The 22,808-nt window shown below is 32.9% G+C and overlaps 2 protein-coding genes and 1 long non-coding RNA gene across 8 annotated transcripts; 1 reads left to right on the plus strand and 2 right to left on the minus strand.

The window, feature by feature from the left end:
- The first annotated feature begins 6,889 nt into the window (after nucleotides 1-6,889).
- LOC106301957 lies at nucleotides 6,890-7,702 on the plus strand. Its single transcript, XR_001262313.1, has 2 exons — nucleotides 6,890-7,102; nucleotides 7,599-7,702. It is a non-coding gene; the product is annotated as an uncharacterized LOC106301957 (long non-coding RNA).
- Nucleotides 7,420-12,863, minus strand: LOC106301956 (phosphate transporter PHO1 homolog 2-like). 6 transcript variants are annotated; one of them, XM_013738453.1, is made up of 13 exons: nucleotides 12,106-12,863; nucleotides 11,669-12,010; nucleotides 9,917-10,220; nucleotides 9,792-9,840; nucleotides 9,629-9,700; nucleotides 9,416-9,545; nucleotides 9,190-9,310; nucleotides 8,841-9,099; nucleotides 8,667-8,771; nucleotides 8,398-8,592; nucleotides 8,036-8,326; nucleotides 7,796-7,932; nucleotides 7,420-7,699 (listed from the first exon to the last, which is right to left on the minus strand). In XM_013738453.1, exons 1-13 carry the CDS (start codon nucleotides 12,383-12,385, stop codon nucleotides 7,600-7,602), a joined length of 2,385 nt encoding a protein of 794 aa, XP_013593907.1. In that variant the 5' UTR covers nucleotides 12,386-12,863; the 3' UTR covers nucleotides 7,420-7,599. The 6 variants fall into 6 exon arrangements, with proteins under 6 accessions (XP_013593907.1, XP_013593902.1, XP_013593905.1 ...); XM_013738448.1 differs by having other exon boundaries at nucleotides 7,420-7,932; nucleotides 8,841-9,310; nucleotides 12,106-12,416; nucleotides 12,768-12,863; XM_013738451.1 differs by having other exon boundaries at nucleotides 7,420-7,932.
- Nucleotides 12,864-13,692: 829 nt separating this feature from the next.
- LOC106304370 (phosphate transporter PHO1 homolog 2-like) lies at nucleotides 13,693-19,409 on the minus strand. The gene is made up of 13 exons (XM_013740777.1): nucleotides 19,092-19,409; nucleotides 18,666-19,007; nucleotides 16,204-16,525; nucleotides 16,073-16,121; nucleotides 15,919-15,990; nucleotides 15,702-15,831; nucleotides 15,486-15,606; nucleotides 15,145-15,403; nucleotides 14,951-15,055; nucleotides 14,678-14,872; nucleotides 14,297-14,587; nucleotides 14,052-14,188; nucleotides 13,693-13,908 (listed from the first exon to the last, which is right to left on the minus strand). The coding sequence occupies exons 1-13, from the start codon at nucleotides 19,363-19,365 to the stop codon at nucleotides 13,809-13,811; spliced, it is 2,397 nt and encodes a 798-aa protein (XP_013596231.1). The 5' UTR covers nucleotides 19,366-19,409; the 3' UTR covers nucleotides 13,693-13,808.
- Nucleotides 19,410-22,808: the final 3,399 nt, after the last annotated feature.

Genomic DNA, 22,808 nt, shown 5'->3' on the forward strand with positions numbered 1-22,808 from the left:
CCAAGTCACTACCAACCTCAACGTTCAAGAAGCTCATATGGAAGATAGGCATGCGTCGACTGAAGGATCTTCGGTGATGCATTCATCAGGGGGAGTTCATGTGTTGTACTCTTTTTCCTGTCGTGTTTTTCCTTTTACCACATTGGGTTTTGGGTTTGTCAAGAGAGGTTTTAATGAGGCAACATCCAAAGCATGAATGAACCTTGACCGGATGTGTCGATCAAGGGGGAGTATTATAAACCATTTAGTGATCGACCCATTTATCAGCCCGTGTAGCAAGACGGGCCAAGCCCATACGCAGGATCATACTGGCGCCTATCTACTCTTGTGTTTATCTACATTATAGTTGGTGTTTATCTTACGTATTGCTAGTTATTATCTAGTTAAGGATATGTACGATCTCATGTCGATCCAGTACTTAGACCGTCATTACCATATGTATATAAAGACCAGTTGGTCGACCTAATAATACACACAAGTTCCCCTCTTCGTTCACAACAGTTATCTGTTAGTTTCCAAATGAAAATTATTAGCGATGAGTTTTTTATTTATAATAAAAACTACTTTTATTTCATAGACAGGAAACTGTACAGAAACCACCTACCTTTAATAAAGAAAATCTAGAGACCAGACTATACAAAGGAATTAACAATGCCCTCAAAAAAGATTTAACCAAGTTCCCAAAAAAGTAAGAGAGGAGCTACTGGCGATCCTCATGTTCCGAGACAGCGGGTCAAACCTCAATCTCAAAGTCTGCTTGACATCCTGAATAATTGCCTGAGGAGGTCTGCATAAATTCATATGCAGTCGAGAGTTTCCCTCTTTCCAAATAGTCTAGATAACAGTTTGAAAGATAAGCTTGACAATGAGTAGGATATTTGTGTATTGAGTAGGATCCTTCAACCATATTAGCAATGAGTTGATTGATATGATATGTAGTATCTAGTATTCCGATATTATATATCATTACAACGTGGAAACAAAACATCGGATCCCTCTTTGTATCATTTGTCCTTTGCAACCAATTTCTCGTTCATGTTGATTGTGTTCAACCCGCGATAGTTATGAAGAAAATATATTATCATAGCGATCTAATATATGATCTTGTCAAATACGTCGATTTCTATTGCAATATAGCTTTTTTGTTTCGTAGAAATTCAGATTGAAATTCTTGGCAATTCATGTCTATTGTGAGTTCAAAAGTTTGATTGTTATTATTGGTTTTCAAGTGATGGAGGTTCAACAAAGTTGTATTACGTTCTTACAAAGAATAACCGTCAAAATTTTCTATAATTATTCTATAATTTAATATTGGTAAATAAAAATTGTTATGATCAAAGTCAGATTAACAAAAGTTATTTTTCTTTTGACAAAATTAAACAAAAGTTATTTGTGTGTATAGAATTTGAAAGGAATTTATATCGAATATATTTGTTGATGTCTATGTGTTTTGAATGTTTTAACCTTCGTTGTAATTTGTGTCCAAAGATCTAATAGTAACTATTTGAAACTAATTCAAAAGCATGATTTTCGCACCCTAAAAGTTTGTTATAACTTTTTGTCCAATCAAATAATATTTTGATATTGTTAAAGTTATTCCAGTACGTGTTGAAAAAATAAGTGATTCCGTACGTTATGTAATTAGATTTAATTATTAGTGCTTTGGGAATTTTGACGTGTGTGAATCCCACTTTATTCGTCTACTTTTTGTTTTATTATGTTTCTTAATTTTGGATTAACTTTTGAATGGCTTTCAATTCAGCTTTGTTTTATAAGCTTTCTCTTTTCTATTAGTTTATAGGGAATAAATTCCATCAAAAAACTTATTATAGGTCTATGGTATTAATCTTTGTCATCTTTCTCTTCAGAAATTTTCTAGCTCTTTTTAAAGAATGCTTATTAAAAACAAGCCATAACCATCCCGCGTAGTTTTCTTTTTCAATTAATTCATAAAAGTTGAGAAGAAGTAACTGTTGTAAACGATGACAAAATATAAGAAAGTGTTATTTCAGTACACATAGTATGACTCGATCGATAGGTACTTATATTGAAAAAATAAAATAGATGGGATATATGAACATTAAAAAAAATTATAAATATTCATACGAATACGACGGTTGAATTTTGTTGACAAGTTCGTGACAAATCTAACATATGACTTATGTAGATATGACCATGATTTGACTAGTGTCCTTTTCACAATGCACATGGGCTCTATCATACTAAAATTGATTAGATCATAGGGCCACGTAAGAATGGTTATGATGTCTTCAACAAACATTTATTGGTCCGTAGTCGTAGTTATATATACGTAATAAAACCGCCTAAAAGCTCTAAAGTTTTCAACATTGTTTAAATGTTTCGTTTTCCAACCTGTTTTAACGAACGTTAACCAATCCAGGATAGTTGAAAATTAAAAGTCTAATGCGTAAACAGTAAATTGAGAAAACATGAGTAAATTAATGTCTAATAACTAACCTGAAGAAATTCAATACCCCCGACGAATGATTTCAAGATTTGCAACGGAGGCAATCACCGTCTGTGGTCAATTTTTAAAAGTCTAAATGGGTAAACAGTAAATTGAGAAAACATGAGTAAATTAATGTCTAATAACTAACCTGAAGAAATTCCATACCCCCGACGAATGATTTCAAGACTTACAACGGAGGCAATCACCGTCTGTGTGTAAAATTGACCCTATTTGGAAAAAAATCTAGTACGTCTGCCTCCGCGCAAATCTCAGCACCACGTTCAAGACATGCGTGGACTTCTAATCGCATTTTATATGTACGTGGCACATAGCCTCTACACATGCACTTTGCTTAATTTAAAAAGTTTCTTTAAATTAAATCTTGGACTATATAATTTGTGGGTTGGCCCGGTCGATTCAGTAGTGCAAAACGTAGGCGATTCTTAAAAGCCCATATAGCAAGCTCTGGCAATGCGTTTTCTCCCATAAAATTGAAGTAATCTTCTATATATATAAAGTATGCTTTGCTCTCTCCTGGGGCATGCCACCTATGATTCCATGTCATAAAATCGTGCTCCAAAGTGACGACACGTGTCCCTGTCATAAAATCTTTGTTGAGTTTTTGTTTAGATACGAGATGAGCCTTGCTGTTGGGATTTTGTCTTAGGTTATTTATGTTTTAATGTACAAAAGTTCAACCCGTTTGTGAGCTAATCTTCTCACGACGGCTACCAGTTATGGTTCACCTCTTCTCCGATATCTGAAAAGCTTCAACAACAATGGTGACTTCTGATGGTTTTTTTTTTGCGGTAGATCTTCATGGAGAATTTCTCATCAAGCTCAGTTCGTTTCTTGTATACTGAGATTCTTCTCTTCGGAACCGTTACGGAATACATTGAATCATTACCATTAACGAACGTCTTAACTCTTCGATCCACTCTTCCTCATTCAATGCATCTGCACTCTCTTCCAAGAGATGCATCTGCAACTATAAAAAGGTAATCCTTCATACCGTAAACATCATCCTAAAAAAATTCTCTCTTTGAGATCTTATAAGGTTTTCAGTCTAAGAAAGTTTAGATTTTTATTGGTTTCTTGCTATTCTCCTTCAGTTAATTTGTTTGTTTCTAATTTACATTCTTATGCTCTTTGAGTTACTGTTGATTTCTTATAACTTGATCGTTTATGATTTTGCAGAATCTTCCAACTCTTATGCCAAAAGATACAGTTTTGGATGTTCTCAAAATCTTAGTTGGTAAGGAATCCATCACCTAACGCAGTCTTCTTGATTTCTATAAGCTCTTCTTATATGATGTTTCATAAAAGTAAATGTTTCTTTTTCGCTGTGGATCTAAAAATACATCTGATTCTCATACACTGCAAAGCAAGAAATGTAATCTACAGACATCAATTTCGACAAGTATGCGTGTTTTAAATTGGAAGTGGCGACGAAGGGAATCAAATTCACGGAGACATTTGATATCGTGCTCTCATTCCTAATCATCTAAGCAAATTTATAAAGAACTTTGTACTTCTCTCTCAAAACCTTTCTAAACACCAAAGTGAGATTTTAAATAATGTACTAACTGTTTTTATTCTTTTCACTTATAAAAGAAAATAATCAGAAGATAACGTAAAACAAACAAATGCATGAGCTATTTGTCTTTGTTAGACGTATACAAAATTCTCAATATTAACTTCAAGACATTTAATAGTCGGTTAACTTTATTGGTAAAATGATAGTGATTCGTTGTGACTTTTCTATTCCACAAAGGATAAAACAATTGTTGTGAAATATTTTTTGTTTATAGTATAAAACAATTATTATTGCAATAAATATTTTCTACTTCATCAAATTCAAGCCAAGGAAAAAAAGAATGAAATAATCAAAGGTTATCCTTTTCCTGACCAAATTCAAATTTACATAAATTAAATATTTAATAGAAAACCAAAAATAAAAAAATAACACACCATCAAAAATAATTTTGTAAACAATTATCTAAAATAGTAAATATAAAATAAATAGAACTACAATTTAGTGAAATACACAATATAAAAAAATACATAATATAACACAAATATGTAATTTAACAAAAATATAAAGGTTTACCTAACAAAAATATTTTTCAAAAACACACACAATGGATTAGTTCAAGCATCCGATGAACCGCCATAAGCTTCAGTAACAGCAGGTGAAAACAGATGTTCTCCTGTTTAAACAGTGGAAGCCGTGGCAACTTCAGGACAAACGTTTATGTTAATTTAAGAGACACTGCGAGTTGTTTTCTTCTACTAAACTGGCACACATTCTATTTTCAGAAAGTAATTGTCCAATATTGACATCGTACTTATACAAAATAAATACCATGAAAAAAACCAATTTTATCAAAACAGATCTTAGCTAAGTCAGATGCAGCCCCGTTTCAATAAACAAAAGGAAAAGACGAGATATGGCTCGGGGCATAACCTCCCCTATAAAATTCCCGACCCACTAAACATTTGTTTACTATTTTAAATATTCGTAGTTTTATTATTTTAATATTTAATTAGTTACGCCACATATCTACTAAAAGAAAAGATGAAAATAGTAAACTAAGATCTTTGATTTGAATGATTATTCTTTACTTTAGTTTATAAAATTAAATACTAATATCATATTATAAATTATGCAACTTTGGTCCAAAGTAGGCCTAAATTTGAATTTTGTTTTTCTCAATTTATGTATTTCATTAGTTTATGAACTTTAAAGTGATTACTAAGTTTTTATAATTCGTAGAATCCCCAAAACATTAACTAAAATAATCAAAATATGAAATTACAATATTAATAACCATATATATATATATAACCATATTTAACTAACTATAACAAATTTAAACCAAATTAGAAGCTGAAAAATAAAAACATGCCTAAATTGAATATTTTACAAAATCAAATAGTTAAAATACCCAACAAATTTAATAAATAACAATAAAGTTAAATAAAAAATACAGAAATATTGTATTTTATTTTTTTAATAAATATTCATGTTTGCGTGCAGGTGTGGAGGTGAAAAAAAAAAACCTAACCAAAGCGAACCGATCCCAAACCGAACCAAAGTATATGCCTAAACCATTTGATTCAAAAAATTTCCAACCCAAATAGTTTGGTTTGGTTTGGTTTTAAACCAAATCGAACTGAAAATGAAATATTTTTCAATTAGATTAATTATACTAATAATATTAAGATTTAATATATTTAACTATTTAACCTAAACAACTATATATAATTTATACATTTTACTTCTAAATGAATAGAATAAAAACAACTAAAAATAATAAAAAGTATGAATCTCAAACATTAATATCATAACTGAATAATTATTTATGATATTGGATTACGTCTTCTACATTTTTATTGTGATGTTTGGTTTTATGTATAAATGTAAAGAAAATAACGATTTAATGTAAAATGATGATTTGTTTGTGTTGTATACATATATTTTGTAATTTAACCTAAAGAAAACTAAAAAATCGAACAAACTGATAAACATAAGTAAAACCAAATTAAACTGAACCGAACACAAACCAAACTGCAATAAAACCAAACCGAACATAAACCAAATAGAACCAAACCAAACATAAACCAAATCAAACTAATATAGATTAAATTTGGTTAAATTTTTGTTAGACTTAAATAAACCAAACCGAATCAAATTCAAACCGAACTCATAATTAAACCGAAATGTCCATCCTAATAACGTTCTTTTTATATGGAAATACATAACAGTTATAAAAAACCCTTAAATAAATTTCTGTGCAAAAGTAAAATAAAAATATTATTATTAGTAGCTATTCTTCTCTAAGCAAGGACCAAGATTCATGCTAGGGTGATTGGTCTATGGTGATGGTTTTGTAAAAATGATTACCGGAGACATAACCTAACGAATTATCTATGGAGTTAAGTTTTTTTTTTTTGACTAAAGAAGTATCACATGTTTCAACTACAAACATTACTACAAGTTAACCCCTTTATCAAAGACTCGATAATTGAATTATATATTAATCATACGAATTATGATTTCATCCTTATAAAAACCATAAAACTTACACCAAAACAATCTAAATATAAAAAAAACATAAGAAAACAAAAATATCCTAAAAAAACACAGACACTATAATGTAATTCTCTACTACTTTCTTATACAACACACATACGATTATAATTTATAAAACATAAGTCCACACATGTAGAGCATATCCCGCGTTCGCGCGTAGCGCGGACCGACCCTATTATCAATATATAAGGCTATAAGCCAATGACCCAAGTACCAAATATTAAACTGATAAGATTGAAGGGAGTATCACAAGAGATGAACTAAGAGCACCATCATGTGGAGCTCTTAAATGGGTTTTTAGTATAATTAGGATTAAAAAAAAAAGCTATTAATTGAAAAAACTATCTTAATTAAGCGATAGAAGGTATGTCTCTTGACACACTTGTTACAGTTTTATTGAGCAGAGGAATTTGAGAGATTGTATCTCTCTCCCGACGGCTCTCTCTCGACGGCTCAGCCTAGAATCCTTTATTCTTCTTCTTCGTTACCGAGCACCACTCAGTCTTCTTCTTCTCTCTATCCGCTCGCTCATCCAGGTACGCCGCTACTGCGATTTGCTTCTTTCTCAATCTCTCTCCCTCTCTTTTGTTCGTTGCTCCTCTTCCTCCTCAATTTTTGATGTGCTTAGTTCTGCGATCTACTTGATTGATTAATAGATAATTGAAAAATTATGATAGAATATTTTGTGCTTTTGATGAAGTTCAAAGTTTGGTTATCTAATTCAGAATCAGAATCACAGCATTCTTATAGTTATATAGTTTTCTCAGGTTTTGAAGCAAAACATGAATGTTCGGGTTTCTTAATCTTGTCTGTTAAATCACTTTTACTACTTAAAAATATTAAAAAAAATAAGAGATCTTAAATGGGTCTTTACGATAATCATGCTCTAACCATAGCACTGCATTGCTATTACAAGTGTTTCGACACCTCTTTCAGATTTGTATAAACATTAATAATTTTTGTTAGAAAAACTTAATTTTGTATGGTCAACATGTATAAAGTAAATGTCAGTTGACGTTTTTCTGCAAACAGGTTAGTCGTCCTTGTCATCATCTTCATCGTAGCTGAACGGTAATGGAACTGACTTGAAAGCTCGGTACTTCCCCACATTATTCAAATGCTCATTCTCTAGCCTGTTTAAAACGAACCAAAAAAAAAAAAACAAATTAACTTTTCGAAAAACCAAGGTAAAAAATTGATAAAAGAAGAAGTAAGTGTGAAGTAGTAACCTGAAGAAATTCCATATCCCACGGCGAATAATCTCAAGACAGGCCACAACCACAAGCACCGTTTGAGTGTGAAGAAACTTAATTTCAAAATCCAATACCGTTTGCAACCATGCAAATCTCAACACAACGTTCAAGATCTGCAAATTTTAATTTTCAAGAATCCGTTGTGGAGAATTGAGTTATCACATAATCGAACACACTTTTTTAAAGATGATTAGATGTTTTTAATCGCTCACGTACCATTGCAATGAAATATACTCTCTTGTGTGAAACGAGAAGTTTATCTCTAAGCCATCTGTTTTTGGATGTTCTATTCAGAAGTCCCCAGTCATAGACAAAGTCCCAGTATGTACAGAAAACAGCAGCAAGGACTGAGGCAGAACCAGCTAATACTTTGAGAATAAACTTATGATTCTTGTTCTTGTCAAAACCATAAGCTGTTCTTAAACAAACCGCTAATATTGTTAAAAAGTATTTGACTCCGTTGTATCCTTGCTCTAGACTTCTTTCCTCAAACATTCGGCGCATACACTAAATCAATAAAACTATCAATTGCTGGAACAAAGTTGATTATATCTTTGTTTTAATGAAACTTTATGTACCTGAAGGAGGCGCGATAGATACGGTATTACAGCAACAACGTATATGAAAATGTTGTAGACTTCTGAGCGTCCACAAGTGTTTTGTCTTTGTTTGAAGTCTCCCCATACATAGTGGCATATGTAGAACTGGATGCTTCGAAGAGCTTGTACTTGGCTAGTTAATTGATCTCCTAAGAAGAAATCAGGCAACGTTACCTGTATTTAGAAGGTATTAGTAACGATATGATATTATTATTAACATCAATAAGCAGTTGGAGTTTATGTTTCACCTTGTAAAGAGGAGCAGCAAGGAAGTGAAACAAACACGTGAGGAAGAAGAAGCGACTTGAACGGTAGAGAATGTTGAACGGCAAGACTAAAACTAAAAGCAAAGCCTAAAACAAACATCATATATAGTTAGTACCATCATAAAAAAGCTAATTTTTTCGGGTTTATGAACTTACACCAAGAAGGAAAAGAGGAAGAAGTTCGGTTAGTGCTTGGTAACTTTTGGTTCTAGGGTCTGCTTGCATGTCAAGATTACCAAGAACACAAAGCAACGCAAAAGCTCCAATGCTAAACCCCACAAACAGAACTTGTCTGTAATCAAGTTCAGTTCCTTGCTTGAACCCAAATATGAATGCATAATTTACTCGATAACGCTTCCAATAGTATATATCAATAGCATACATAGTCATGTGAAGCACAATGAACCCAAACAAGCTGCAAGAACAACAGCAACAACCTTGTAGAGAGACGACAAGTTTCAACTTATAGAACAATTTTGTTGAAGAGACAAAGTAAGTTTTTGACCTATAAAGAGGGAACACACTATTCATGTAATCTTTGTAACCTTCCTCTTGAAAAATATTCCGGGCGCGTATGATAGCTACAAGAGCCACTATAAGAGAAAACATGCATCCAGCAGAGAAACCTAAAAAAACAAATCTCTCATAAATTGACCATAATTTTTTTTATAAAAATATAGAAGAAGCAGAGGATGGTATTATAATAATACTATTATTGTATATGATTCTACCAGTGAAGAATGTGAGTCGATGTCTCTCTCTTTTCATTAGAGGTCTCAAAATTTTCATTCCTTTTCGTCTGTTACCATTTGCGAAATGCTTTATGAATGTAGCTTCAACACGCTGTATCAGTTTCATTAGCTGCGATATAAGAGAAGCAAGAGAAATCAATACAAGTGTCAAAACAGAACCAAAACTCTAGTTTGGATCGAATCAAAGCGTACCTCATCTGAGCTTCCGAGATACGAATTGTCAACCATTTTCATGTAAGGCTTCGAAGCGTTTCTCGAAGTTATCTGTTACGTCAAACACATTTTAGTCGTAAACATATTCTTAATTTTGTAATAAACCTTAAAATAAAATATCTCTATTATGGCCAGTTTTAACCTTATCATACTTCTTCAAAATCTTGGAGAACGCCAACACATTCAGAAAGCTGCATATATATTTTGATTCCAGTGAATATATAAAAAAATTCAACATATTCATTCATGCACACGTAAAATTCCAACCTGTAGCTCTTGAGGAGACGAAGCTTTTGGTAAAACTGGACGAAAGCGACTTTGAGCTTCTCTTCCACTTCCTTCAGATTACGCCTAGTGAATTTGATCTCCTCATGGTTCGAGGAATGGATAACGCTTTTAATGGTGGACCTAGGCGTTTCCTTAGTGTTGTTGATCTTTATGTGGTCTAGAACCTCGATAGGGGCTGGCCTCCCAGCTGCCACTTTGCTCAAGCTGCTCCTTCTCTCGTCACCGTGATCTTCGGATTGATCAGCTCTGCTGGAGCCTCCTTCATGTATCGGCTCCATGCGAGCTTTAGCTCCAATAACGCGAGAGAGATATAATACATATCGATCGGTTTACGTTGAGACCAAAATAATAAATCGCTTTACTCATATCAAATTTAAACCAACTTTGTTTTGTGCTTAATAATTTATATGGATTTTTGCGTTAACGCCATTAGATTTAAAGGGTGCAAAAGTTTCAAAATGAGTTTCAAATTTGTGTAATTAAGTACTGATAAAATTTGAAAATTTTGTGTAGTTTCAAATCCGAAAATATATCTTATAATTAGCCGCGTACCCGTGTGAATGTTTATTTTTATTTTTAAAAATATATTTTTATTTTGTATAAATGGTAATATAATTTTTTAAAATTTATCTGACATTTCTAAACACAATAATTTTTAGTTTATACTGATTAATTTTATTTTCTCTTTGAACCATCAATTATATCATCTACATATGTAAAATATGATCCGTGCATCCGCATGAATCTATTTTTATATTTTACGGATCAAAATGTTAATATATGATAAAAATTGTTATATACTGTTTAAAATTTGGTGCTATATATTTATACTCTTCAATATTTATCATACTGAGTTTATATTGGGTTATTATTTATAGAAAAATTTACAGAAAGTAATATATTTACATATAGTAATTTATATTTTATTTATATATAAATGATTCTTTTATGAGGTTTTTACATTTTAATTATTACTAATAAATAATAAAATATAGTTTAAAAGAATACTGTGTTGTTAATTTAGTAAATGGATACCTGAATCTATTTAGGTAGTTGTCTTTGTCATTTTTATTAATTAGTTATTAATAATATAGTATTAATATATCTAAAACTATTTTTGTCATGATTTTATGGTTGTTTACCTAAATCAATATGGCATTAATTGTCTTTATCATGTTAGTAAATAGTTATTTTAAGTTTATACTTTTACATTAACTGTTTTAAGAATCAATTTGGATATGTTTTATGGCTATTTTAGATGATAAAAGTTAGTTTATAAGTGTACTTCTATTTTAATAAGATAGAAGATATCCTGATTTAGTTGATTAATTCTTTGTTGGACCTGTTTAACTGGAAACTTAATTTATAATTGTATGGTTTTAATTATTGTTTATTTGTCGTTGTCAAAGAAAATTGTATGTTTGCGACCGATTCCTACGTTATAAGCTGTTATTAGAAATAAATCTAAATGTTATATGATTATATAGATTGTTTTTTTTCTGTCTTTAGTTCACACTGATTTTTCCGCGTTCAAAGAAGTATTTATAAAATATAAATCTAAATGTTTTATGATTACTATTTCGTCTTTAGTTCAACACAGACTTTGCCTCGTTCAAAGAAATATTAAGTAATGATTAATATAACATTATAAAAATATTTTCGTTATTTCAAGAATCATACAAAAATTACTCCGTGATGGAATAAAAATTAACTGCATTTAAATGATCTTACCGGTTCGAGTTTTAGAGGGTGTAGAAGCAGCAATCGCGGCCGTGGAAGTAGCAACATCGGAGGCCAAGCGAGTCATCTCCACCGTCCGCTCCTCCCATCCCCACCCAACAGGATTCTCAACCTTAATTCGGAATGCAATTAGAGCATCCATTTGCTTATCAAGCATAATCGCATCATTCATTACTTCTTCTACTTTCTCTTTATAGAACTTCTCAACCCTATTAAACTCATCATCGAGTCGCCTGAAAAAGATCAATTCATATTCTCCTCCTTCCTCTGCCGTCATCAAGAACATAGTTTCTAATCCATTACTCGTTTTGTTGACGAGTATCGGTGCATTACCTGTTAAGAGTCTCACATTGGAATTTCTTTTAAAACCCTACAATAAATATATAAAAGACATGGGAAATGTAGATTCATCGTCAAACAAACATTACCTTCTTCAATGTCAGTTTCTAGAGAAGGGTTGATTTGCCCGGAACTTTGTCTTTTCCTTCCTTGCGTTTGGACAAGGCCGCTAAAAGCTCGGTATAGAGTCATCTTGCGGCTAAGTCTTTTACCGGATACGGCTTGATGTGGAGGAGGATGGGGAGGAGGGTTGGTTCTGAGTTTCAGTTTGATGATTTCTTTGAGAAGTTTTTTGAGATAATCGTAGCTCATGTAAGCTTGTTGCCACTCCGGTACCATTTGTGACGACAATTCTTTTCCGAACTTCATCTTTCTTGTCTGAAACCTTTCTTTGTTGTGTCTGAAAGCAATTAAAGAGGAAATGAATATGTATATACACCAACAGTTGTTTTAATAAAATACATAATCGACCCTCGAACATGTCTAGATACTGGTCCTGCATTATTTGTCGCTTAATGGAATATCGCTGTCTTACATTTTTAAAAGCAATGTTATGACTTATTTAGTCACCGACACACCGCAAATTTAAAATCAATCAATATCCGTCCCTTCCCATCTTTATAGAAAGTCAAAGATAACCATTGTGGACATGACGTGCGATACAAGGTCATGGTCAAGGAACCGACTTTCTCTAATCATATTCAAATTCCGCAAAAAATACCTAGGGGTTTTCACGTTTTACTCATTTTACCTTTTTTGTAGATATACATACTGATATTTAAACCTGACTTGTGGAAGCCATTGCTGTCCATGGAGCGGTTTCTAGGGCCGTGTACTCAAACGTTCGATCCCTTATCAACCTGTTGAAGAAGGGTGGGAATCAACCTGAACGGTTCGGTATCATGTTTGATATCTATTACTTTGTATCTCTTTTCGATGTTATTTCCTTTCACTTTATCTCTCGTAGTTTCAATTCGGAAGCTGACATTGTGGCAAAGTCAGCTCTTTCCATGTCTGCAATGAACTCTGTTTCGGGAGTATAGCTTCCGATTTAGCAATGCAATGCTTGTTTGACCCAAAAAAAAAAACCTGACTTGTATTCGTACTTATCAATCAAAACTTGGTATGTACTTACAATATTTTTAAAAATAATTTAAACTTTTTAAGTACTTTTACAAAGTATTATTAGGTACTTTACACTGCTATTAGGCAGGTTTAGAAACTTTTTAAAAGTGCTTTAGAGCATCTTTAATGCAGGTTCTTAACCAGCATTTTTTATAATAAAAAAAATTAAAAATAAAGCAAAAATAGGAAAGAAAAAAAAGAACGTTTCTAAAACAACGATCTTAAGATATGGCTACTAACACAATTCATATGTGGCATTCAGTAATTGGTTTTCTTTTTTACAGAAAAATGAAAAACAAATAAATTATTATAATATTAATATTTTTTTTCTTTTAGCAACTCTTAAAGTTTCTACCCGTTGAACATGCTCTTATAAACTGATGTCGCTGACAAATTATTGTGGACTTCTCTTTACATTTCGTTTTCTGTGCTACAAGTACTAATCGTACAATTTTGTACGGAGAGGTTTTCCAGTTGCCACTTGTGTCTGTTCGACAAACAGTAATCAGTAATCACATTAACACGTCCATATACGGGATAAATTACTTCCATCAATTTGTATTAGACAATGAATAATTTTTGTTACAAACACTTCGTTTCATGTATAAGAAAATGTTCACGTTCTTTTTTTTTTTTGGTCAAATGTTCACGTTCTTCTGTTAACATGTCAATCGTCTTTTTCATCGTCTTCGTCGTAGCTGAACGGTAGTGGAACTGACTTGAAAGCTCGGTACTTCCCCACATTATTCAAATGTTCATTCTCTAGCCTTTTTAATAAACAAAAGAAAATAAAACTTATAAAAATCCATGATAGAGAAAATTCAAAAGAAGAAAAACAATGTAATGATTATATCCAAAGTTTCTTGGTAATCCACAAAAAAAAACTAATAAGCAAGTGTGAAGTAGTAACCTGAAGAAATTCCATATCCCACGACGAATAATCTCAAGACAAGCCACAACCGCAAGCACCGTCTGAGTATGAAGAAACTTAAACTCAAAATCTAATACTGTTTGCAACCATGCGAACCTCAACACAACGTTCAAAATCTGCAAATTTAATCTCAAGAATCAGCTGTGGGTAATGGAGATTACATAACTGAAACGCATACAATCTTTTTTTTATAGATAATCAGTCGTTTTTAATAGCTCATGTACCATTGCAATGAAGTATACTCTCTTGTGTGGGACTAGAAGTTTATCTCGAAGCCATCTGTTTTTGGAGGTTCTATTCAGAAGTCCCCAGTCATGGACAAAGTCCCAGTATGTACAGAAAACAGCAGCAAGAACTGAGGCAGATCCAGCTAATACTTTGAGAATAAACTTATGATTCTTGTTGGTTTCAAAACCATAAGCTGTTCTCAAACAAACCGCTATTATTGTCAACAAGTATTTGACTCCGTTGTATCCTTGCTCTAGGCTTTTTTCCTCAAACATTCGTCGCATGCACTGAATAAAGTAGAACAACACATAAAACTATCGAACGCTGGAACAATGTTAGATCATGCTATTTTTTAATTGATTTTTTTTTTTTTGTACCTGAAGGAGGCGAGATAGATATGGGATTGCAGCAACAATGTATAAGAAAATTTTGTATTCTTGCCAGTCTTTGCATGTGTCTTGCCTTTGTTTGAAGTCTCCCCAGCCATAGTAACATATATAAAACTGGATGCTTCGAAGAGCTTGTACTTGACTAGTTAATTGATCTCCTAAGAAGAAATCGGGTAACGTCACCTGCATTGAGTAGTCATTAGTAGCTATTTTATATTATTATCAACAATAATAAGCCGTTGAAGTTTATGTTTCACCTACCTTGTAAAGAGGAGCAGCAAGGCAGTGAAACAGACACGTGAGGAAGAAGAAGCGGCTCGATCGGTAGAGAATGTTTAATGGCAAGATTAAAACTGTAAACATAGCCTGAAACAAACATCATATATATATTTTCCCCCATTCTACAGCTGAGTTGGCATTAAAAACTGATTTTTTTTCCGGATTTGCAGACTTACACCAAGAAGGAAAAGAGGAAGAAGTTCGGTCAGTGCTTGGAAACTTTTGGTTCTAGGGTTTGCTTGCATGTCAAGATTACCAAGAACACAAAGCAACGCAAAAGCTCCAATGCTAAATCCCACAAACAGAACTTGTCTGTAACCAAGTTCAGTTCCTTGCTTGAACCCAAATATGAATGCATAGTTTACTCTATAACGCTTCCAATAGTATATATCAATAGCATACATAGTCATGTGAAGCACAATGAACCCAAACAAGCTGCAAGAAGAGCAACAAAAACTTTTAAAGAATCGAGTTTCACCCTAAAAAAAATATTTTGTTGCAGAGGCAAAGTTTTTACCTATAAAGAGGGAACATAGTTTTCATGTAACCTTCGTAGCCGTCCTTTTGAAAAATATTCCGGGCGCGTATGATGGAGACAAGAGCAACTATAAGAGAAAACACACATCCAGCAGAGAAACCTGAAACAAATAAATTCCTCATAAACACAATACACTGACAAAACAATTAAAAACATAAATCAGAACATGTTTATTTTCTTTATCTATGATTCTACCTGTGGAGAATGTAAGTCGATGTCTTTCTCTTTTTATTTGAGGTCTCAAAATGCTCATTCCTTTTCTTCTGTTACCATTTGCGAAATGCTTTATGAACGTAGCCTCAACACGTTGTATCAGTTTCATTAGCTGTGATATAGGATAAGCAAAAGAAGGTCATTACAAGGAGCAAAACAGAGAAATCAAACTCTAGTTTGGATCGAGCTCAAAGCTTACCTCATCTGAGCTTCCGAGATACGAATTATCAACCATTTTCATGTAAGGCTTGGAAGCTTTTCTTGAAGTTATCTGTGAATGTAATGACGTAAACCACCTTTCAATATTTTTTAACAACCTCAGAATAAAAAAATCTAGTATGACCAATACTAACCTTATCATACTTCTTCAAAATCTTGGAGAACGCCAACACATTCAGAAAGCTGCATATATATTTCGATTACAATCAAATAATAAGTCAATTTTTTAACAAAATTCAACACATTCATGCACACGTGACGCAACCTGTAGCTCTTGAGGAGACGAAGCTTCTGGTAAAATTCCACGAAGGCTACTTTGAGCTTCTCTTCGACTTCCCTAAGATTATGCCTATTGAATATGATCTCTTCATGGCTTGAAGAATGGAGAACGCCTTTAATGGTGGACCTAGGCGTTTCCTTAGTGTTGTTGATCTTTATGTGGTCTAGAACCTCGATCGGGGCTGGCCTTCCAGCTGCCATTTTGCTCAAGCTTCTGCTTCTCACGTCACCGTGATCTTCATCATCGTCACCTCTGCTGGAGCCTCCTTCATGTATAGCCTCCAAGCGAGCTTGAGCTCTAGGCTTCACTGCAACATAAGGCGGGAGAGAAATATAAATATCGATTTCAAAATTAGCGTCCCGGTTAAGTTTGAGACCGAAATAAACCGAATTTTCAAAATTAATTTAAGTAATTTCAACCGACTCTGTTTTTCTGGTTAACAGCTGTCTATGGATTTACTTTAACGCCGTTTGTTTTTAACGGTGCAAGAGTTTTATCGGTGGAGTTTGGCAGAATTCTTTCAAATTTTTTTTTTAAAGTTTTTGTCATAAAAATAGTTTTTTTAAAAAAAATAACCAAAATAATTTTTTTTTTTAATTTTGAAAATTTAATTTTTTTTTGTTTTTTAAATTTAAAATTTTATCCTCAAAATCTCATCTTTTAATTCAAAATCCTAAGTATAGATTTGTTAACTCTAGATAAAAATATATTTTTACCCATCAATAAAACTTATTTTGATCATTTTCTTAAGAACTATTTTTTAATATAAACTAAAAAGGCTATCATATGAAATTTTTTTATTATTTATAATTTTTTTTTTTTGAGAAACGACTTATATAGATTTGGTTGATTGATTATTTGCTGAACTTGTTTAGCTGGAATTGAATAGAATTGGACGGTTTCCTTCGTCATAAGTTGCTAAATATACACCTAATACTATTATTATATACGTTTTTTTTTTCATTTTATATTTAGTTCGTTTCCATTTTCATTTTGGTTGCTCTCTTTCAAAGACAAAGAACTTTCCTCGTTCAAAGAAATATTAGATAATAAATAAAGTGTTATTTTTGGGTGAGGTTCACAAACCAATAGAATTTCATTATTTCAAATTTGATATTTTTTTTAAAAAAAGAACAAAATATTGCCAAGTTATATTATGTTTTAAAAAAAACGTAAAAAAATAGTAGTTAGAGAAAAAAAGAATTAAAAAAAATATTTTTAACGTCATCAGCAAAACACTAAACCTTAAATCCTAATCCCTAAACCCTAAATCCTAAACCCTAAACCCTTGGGTAAATCTTAAACTTTTGGATAAATTTTAAACTCTAACTAAAAAACACTAAACACTAAACCATAAATCCTAAACCCTTGAGTGTTTTAGTGTTTAGTGATTTTGATTTAGAGTTTAGGATTTATCCAAGGGTTTAGGGTTACCCAAGGGTTTAGGGTTAAGGATTTAGGGTTTAGTGTTTTGCTGATGACGTTAAAAATATTTTTTTTGTAGTTACTAATATTTTTTTCTTTTTTTCTTTTTACCTTTTAATTTTAAAAACATAATATAATTTGACAATATTTTATTTCTTTTTTTTAAAGATATCGAATATGAAATAAGATAATTCTATTGGTTGATGAACCTAGAGGTTCACCCTAGAAGGTGAACCCAAAAATAAGTCATGAATATATAACATAATAACATATTGAATCATTAATTTACGAGTTATTCTTGGGTTCATCCTCTAGGGTGAACCTCTAGGTTCAACAATCAATATGATTGATTTATTTCATATTCGATATCTTTCAAAAAAGAAAACAAAATATTGTCAAGTTATAATATGTTTTTAAAATAAAAAAGTAAAAAAATAGTAGTAATTACAAAAAAAAAAATTTTTAAAAAATATTTTTAACGTCGTCAGCAAAACACTAGACAAAACCTAAACCCTTGGGTAAACCCTAAACCCTTGGATAAATTCTAAACTCTGAATAAAAAAAAATAAAAACACTAAAACACTAAACCCTAAATCCTAAACCCTAAACACTTGAGTGTTTTAGTGTTTAGTGTTTTTGATTTAGAATTTAAGATTTATCTAAGCGTTTATCAAAGAGTTTAGGGTTTAGGGATTAGGATTTTGGGTATAATGTTTTGCTGACGACGTTAAAAATATATTTTTTTAAAATCTTTACTTTTTGTAATTATTACTGTTTTTTATTTATTTTATTTTACTTTTTTATTTTAAAAACATAATATAATTTGACAATATTTTTTTTTTCTTTTTTAAAAGATATCAAATACGAAATAGCACAATCATATTTGTTGGTTCAGGTTCACCCGGGGGTGAACCCAAGAATAAGTGTTAATTTTTTTTTTTTTTTTTGTAACTTAAGAATAAGTGTTAATTTACTGCGTGATGTAACCAATAAATAAATAAAATGCATTTTAAAGATCTTACTGGTTCCAGTTCTAGCGGGGGTAGACGCAGAGAGGGCAGCGGTGGAAGTGGCAACGTCGGAGGCCAAGCGAGTCATTTCCACGGTCCGCTCCTCCCATCCCCACCCAACAGGATTCTCAACCTTAACTCGGAATGCAATTAGAGCATCCATTTGCTTGTTAAGCATAATCGCATCATTCACTACTTCTTCCACTTTCTCTTTATAGAATTTCTCAACTCTATTAAACTCATCGTCGAGTCGCCGGAAAAACACCAATTCATATTCTCCTCCTTCCTCTGCCGTCATCAAGAAAGTAGTTTCTAAGCCATGACCTCCTTTGTTGACTAGTATTGGAGCATAACCTGTTAAGAATCTCACAACGATAATATATTTAAAAACTACAATTCGACCATTGTCAGATTTTTTTGTACGTGATTTAACATTACCTTCTTCAATGTCAGTTTTTTGAGAAGGGCTGGTTTGCCCCGACCTTTGTCTTTTCTTTCCTGGCGTTTGGACAAGACCACTAAAAGCTCGGTATAGAGTCATTTTGCGGCTAAGTCCTTCGCCGGAGACGGCATTATGTGGTGGTGGAGGAGGGTTAGTTCTGTGTTTGAGTTTGATGATTTCTTTGAGAAGGTTTTTGAGATAGTCGTAGCTCATGTAAGCTTGTTGCCACTCCGGTACCATTTGTGACGACAGTTCTTTTCCGAACTTCATCTTCACTTTTCTAAACTCCTTCTCTGAAACCTTTCTTTGTTATGTGTCTGAAGGCAGTAATACAGGAAATGAATATATATATACACCAACAGTCGTTTCCATAATTACTTAACCACATAATTGAGTAATTTACATATGTATTTTATACGTAGATGGTTACAAAGTCATCGGCTAGTGGAATATCGTTGTCTTAGTATGTTTTTATAAAATCATTGTTATAAGTCACTGCAGAATTGCAGATGTATATTTAAACATTCAGTATTTAAAGCTACCAATATCCGTCGTTTCCTATTGTTACAAAGTCAATATATTCAGTACAATTAAAAATTCAAGAATAACCATTGTGGGCAGGACGATACAAGGTCAAAGGTCAATGAGACGACTTGCATATATTGTTTTAAGTACTTAAGAGAAGTGCACTTTCCATTTAAATCTTCTCGTATCATATTCCGTCAAAAAACAAAATAAAATTCTTAAATAAGTGGAAGTAAAAATTTTCAAGTGTTCGCTCATTCTACATATTTTAAAAACAAAATCTTAAACAGATCTACAAAGTCGTATTTAAAACTTAATAACATGTTTTGATCTATCAAAACTTGTCCATTAAAACATTATACCTAGAAACCTGTTCACCATAGGTTTGGTTTGTGTATGAACCATATATACAAAATGTAATAGTATAGTGGTGCGTGTAGTAGGCTAAAATAACGTTTTTAGTAAATTAGACTAAAGTAATTAATGACTGAATGTATTAAATATTGTGGAATAAGTTTTAATAGAACCGTTCAGAAAAAATAAGTTTTGATAGAAGCAACCATTTGAAGGACGAGTTTTAATAAATAAATACCAAATGGAAATATTTAAGGTATAGAATGAACCTTCTAATCTTTGATAATCTAATAGATAAAAATACAAACACAATTTATTAAAAAATTGGGTGAAACCATTTCAAAATCTTGCGATGCTTAAAAACCTATGTATGGTATCTTTGATAATCTAGTAGACATAAAAATACAAACACAATTTTTTAAAAAAATTGGGTGGAACCATTTCAAAATCTTGCGATGCATAAAAAAACCTTTGATAATCTAATAGACATAGAAATACAAACGCAATTTATTAAAAAAATTGGGTGAAACCATTTCAAAATCTTGCGATGCATAAAAGAAAATGATGCGTCTTCATATAAGAAAGTGTGTATGATAGACTTACCGTTTCTATGTTTCATATACAGTGGATGTGTCTTCATATAAGAAAATGATGAAAGCACGTTCCTTTCTACTTATACTTAATGACCCTATTTGTTTAGCTGTCGCAATAACTTGTGATTGCAATTGCGATTTGCAACTATTATTAAATGTCACAAGTTGTTTGTTTTGTTGCGGCTTATTAGTCATAATATAAATCGCTTGATCACTGAAATTTTCGGCGAACTTTTTTATTTTATTTTGCAACTTGCAATTGATGATGCTACTGATCGGAAGATGCTACGACACATAAAAGAACCGTTGCAGTCGAAAGTTGTCGGTTCAAGGGAAAGTTTAAACGGACAAGGCCTAGGCCTAGTATTTATTTATTATATCTAATCTATTAATTTAGTGTCATATTTTTTATCCACCGTTAAAAGTTGTTATTAGGTTTTGGACACATTCAAAACCTTTCATCTATATTATTAAAATAACAAAACTTAGGTTCACCATTGATGTAGTACACATCCTATGTTAGGTGGGCTTTATCTTAAGTTTAGATAAGTGTTAAGGTTTTATTTCTTTTTATTATGTCGATAAGGATATGTGATATTCCTTTACCGACATTGCTTTAGTGTTTAGCTTTGCTATATATACGTCGATACCTTGGCTTTGTAAGGTACGACTTTTACATTTAATTAATTTAAAGAGCTTTTATAAACTCTGACCTTGTTCTCGGATAGAGCTTCAACTCTCAACGATCTCAAGTAGGCACGAATCCTAGGCATTTTCAGAATCAATTGGTTTCTTGCATTATCCGTAGCTTGTGCTACATTAGTTGGTATCAGAGACTTTCGGTTTTGATTTCTTAATCAGAATCTATGATCTTTGCTACTTCCGCACCAACTCAATCACACGACATTATCTCACAATGCCTCCGCGAAAACAAACTACTGAAGAACAGCAAGAAGAGCTCCGCAATACATTGGAGACCTTTACCGCTGGCCTTCATGATACCCTTACTCACGCCGTCGAAACAGCTCTGGCAACAGTCCTGCAACGACAGCAAATCGCTCCAGTTCAAGCCGCTCATCGTCGACAAGGTAACATGGGTCAACAGCCCCGCGAAGAAGACACCTCTGATGATGAATTGGCAGAGAACTTATTCGCTAATCCTCAGAACCTCCGTAACCAAGATCATGTCGCAGCTCCAGCTGATCATCAACTCAATAGACGAGAAATTCAGGCTGAAGATAGACGATGAGATTCAGGTTTTAAAGTCGAGATTCCTGAGTTTTCGGGAAATCTTAGCACTGAGGAATTTCTGGATTGGTTAAGCTCCATTGAAGAAATATTGGAATTTAAACGCATTCCCGTCAATCAATGTGTTCCGTTAATCGCTTCACGCTTCAAAAATAGAGCTAGGCATGGTGGCAACAGATAAAAGAATCCCGTCGCCGAGCTGGGAAATCTCGGATTGATACATGGGAACGTCTTAAGAAACATATGAGAAGAGCCTTCTTACCATACAATTACGAATGCACTCTTTACAACAAATTGCAATCGTTACGACAAGGTTCACGGACAGTGGATGAATACGCAACAGACTTCTTCCACATGGTTGCACGAACAACACTCGTCAAAACAGAGGAACAACTTGTTTCCCCTTTCATCGGGGGTCTTCGATACCAAATTCAAATCGTGTTACAACAGTTCAACCCTATCATCGTCTCTGAAGCACACCAGCGTGCTTTAAGCATGGAAATACAGTTTCGTTCATCTTGGAACACGGGAAACAACAGAGGAAACTCGACTTCTCTTGGCGTCAACAATAGCACAACGTCAACTTCTGAAGCTTCTCAGCAGCGCCCAACGGCAACACGAACAGATGCAAATACAACGACAGATACAACTTCACAACCTCGTCTGGCACGAACAAGTGCTCTCCGTTGTTTCACCTGTGGTGAAAACGGACATCGACAGACTGCTTGTCCTAATCAAAATCTTCGCGGCCTCCTTAATCAAGATGTTACTTTTGACGAGGACCCAATATACGATACTTATGACTCCGATTCTCCTCAAGATGGCGAACCAGAGCTTATTGCAGGAGATACAGGAGCTCACGCTCTCGTTCTTCGCCGTAATTGTCTGCTCACACGTTCATAACAAGAATCTTGGCTACGCACTACATTGTTTCGCTCTACCTGCACCATTAATGGGAAGATATGTAAGCTTATCATTGATTCGGGTAGTTGC

This window comes from Brassica oleracea, chromosome C7, assembly GCF_000695525.1.
Source record: "Brassica oleracea var. oleracea cultivar TO1000 chromosome C7, BOL, whole genome shotgun sequence".
Taxonomy (NCBI): Eukaryota; Viridiplantae; Streptophyta; class Magnoliopsida; order Brassicales; family Brassicaceae; genus Brassica; species Brassica oleracea.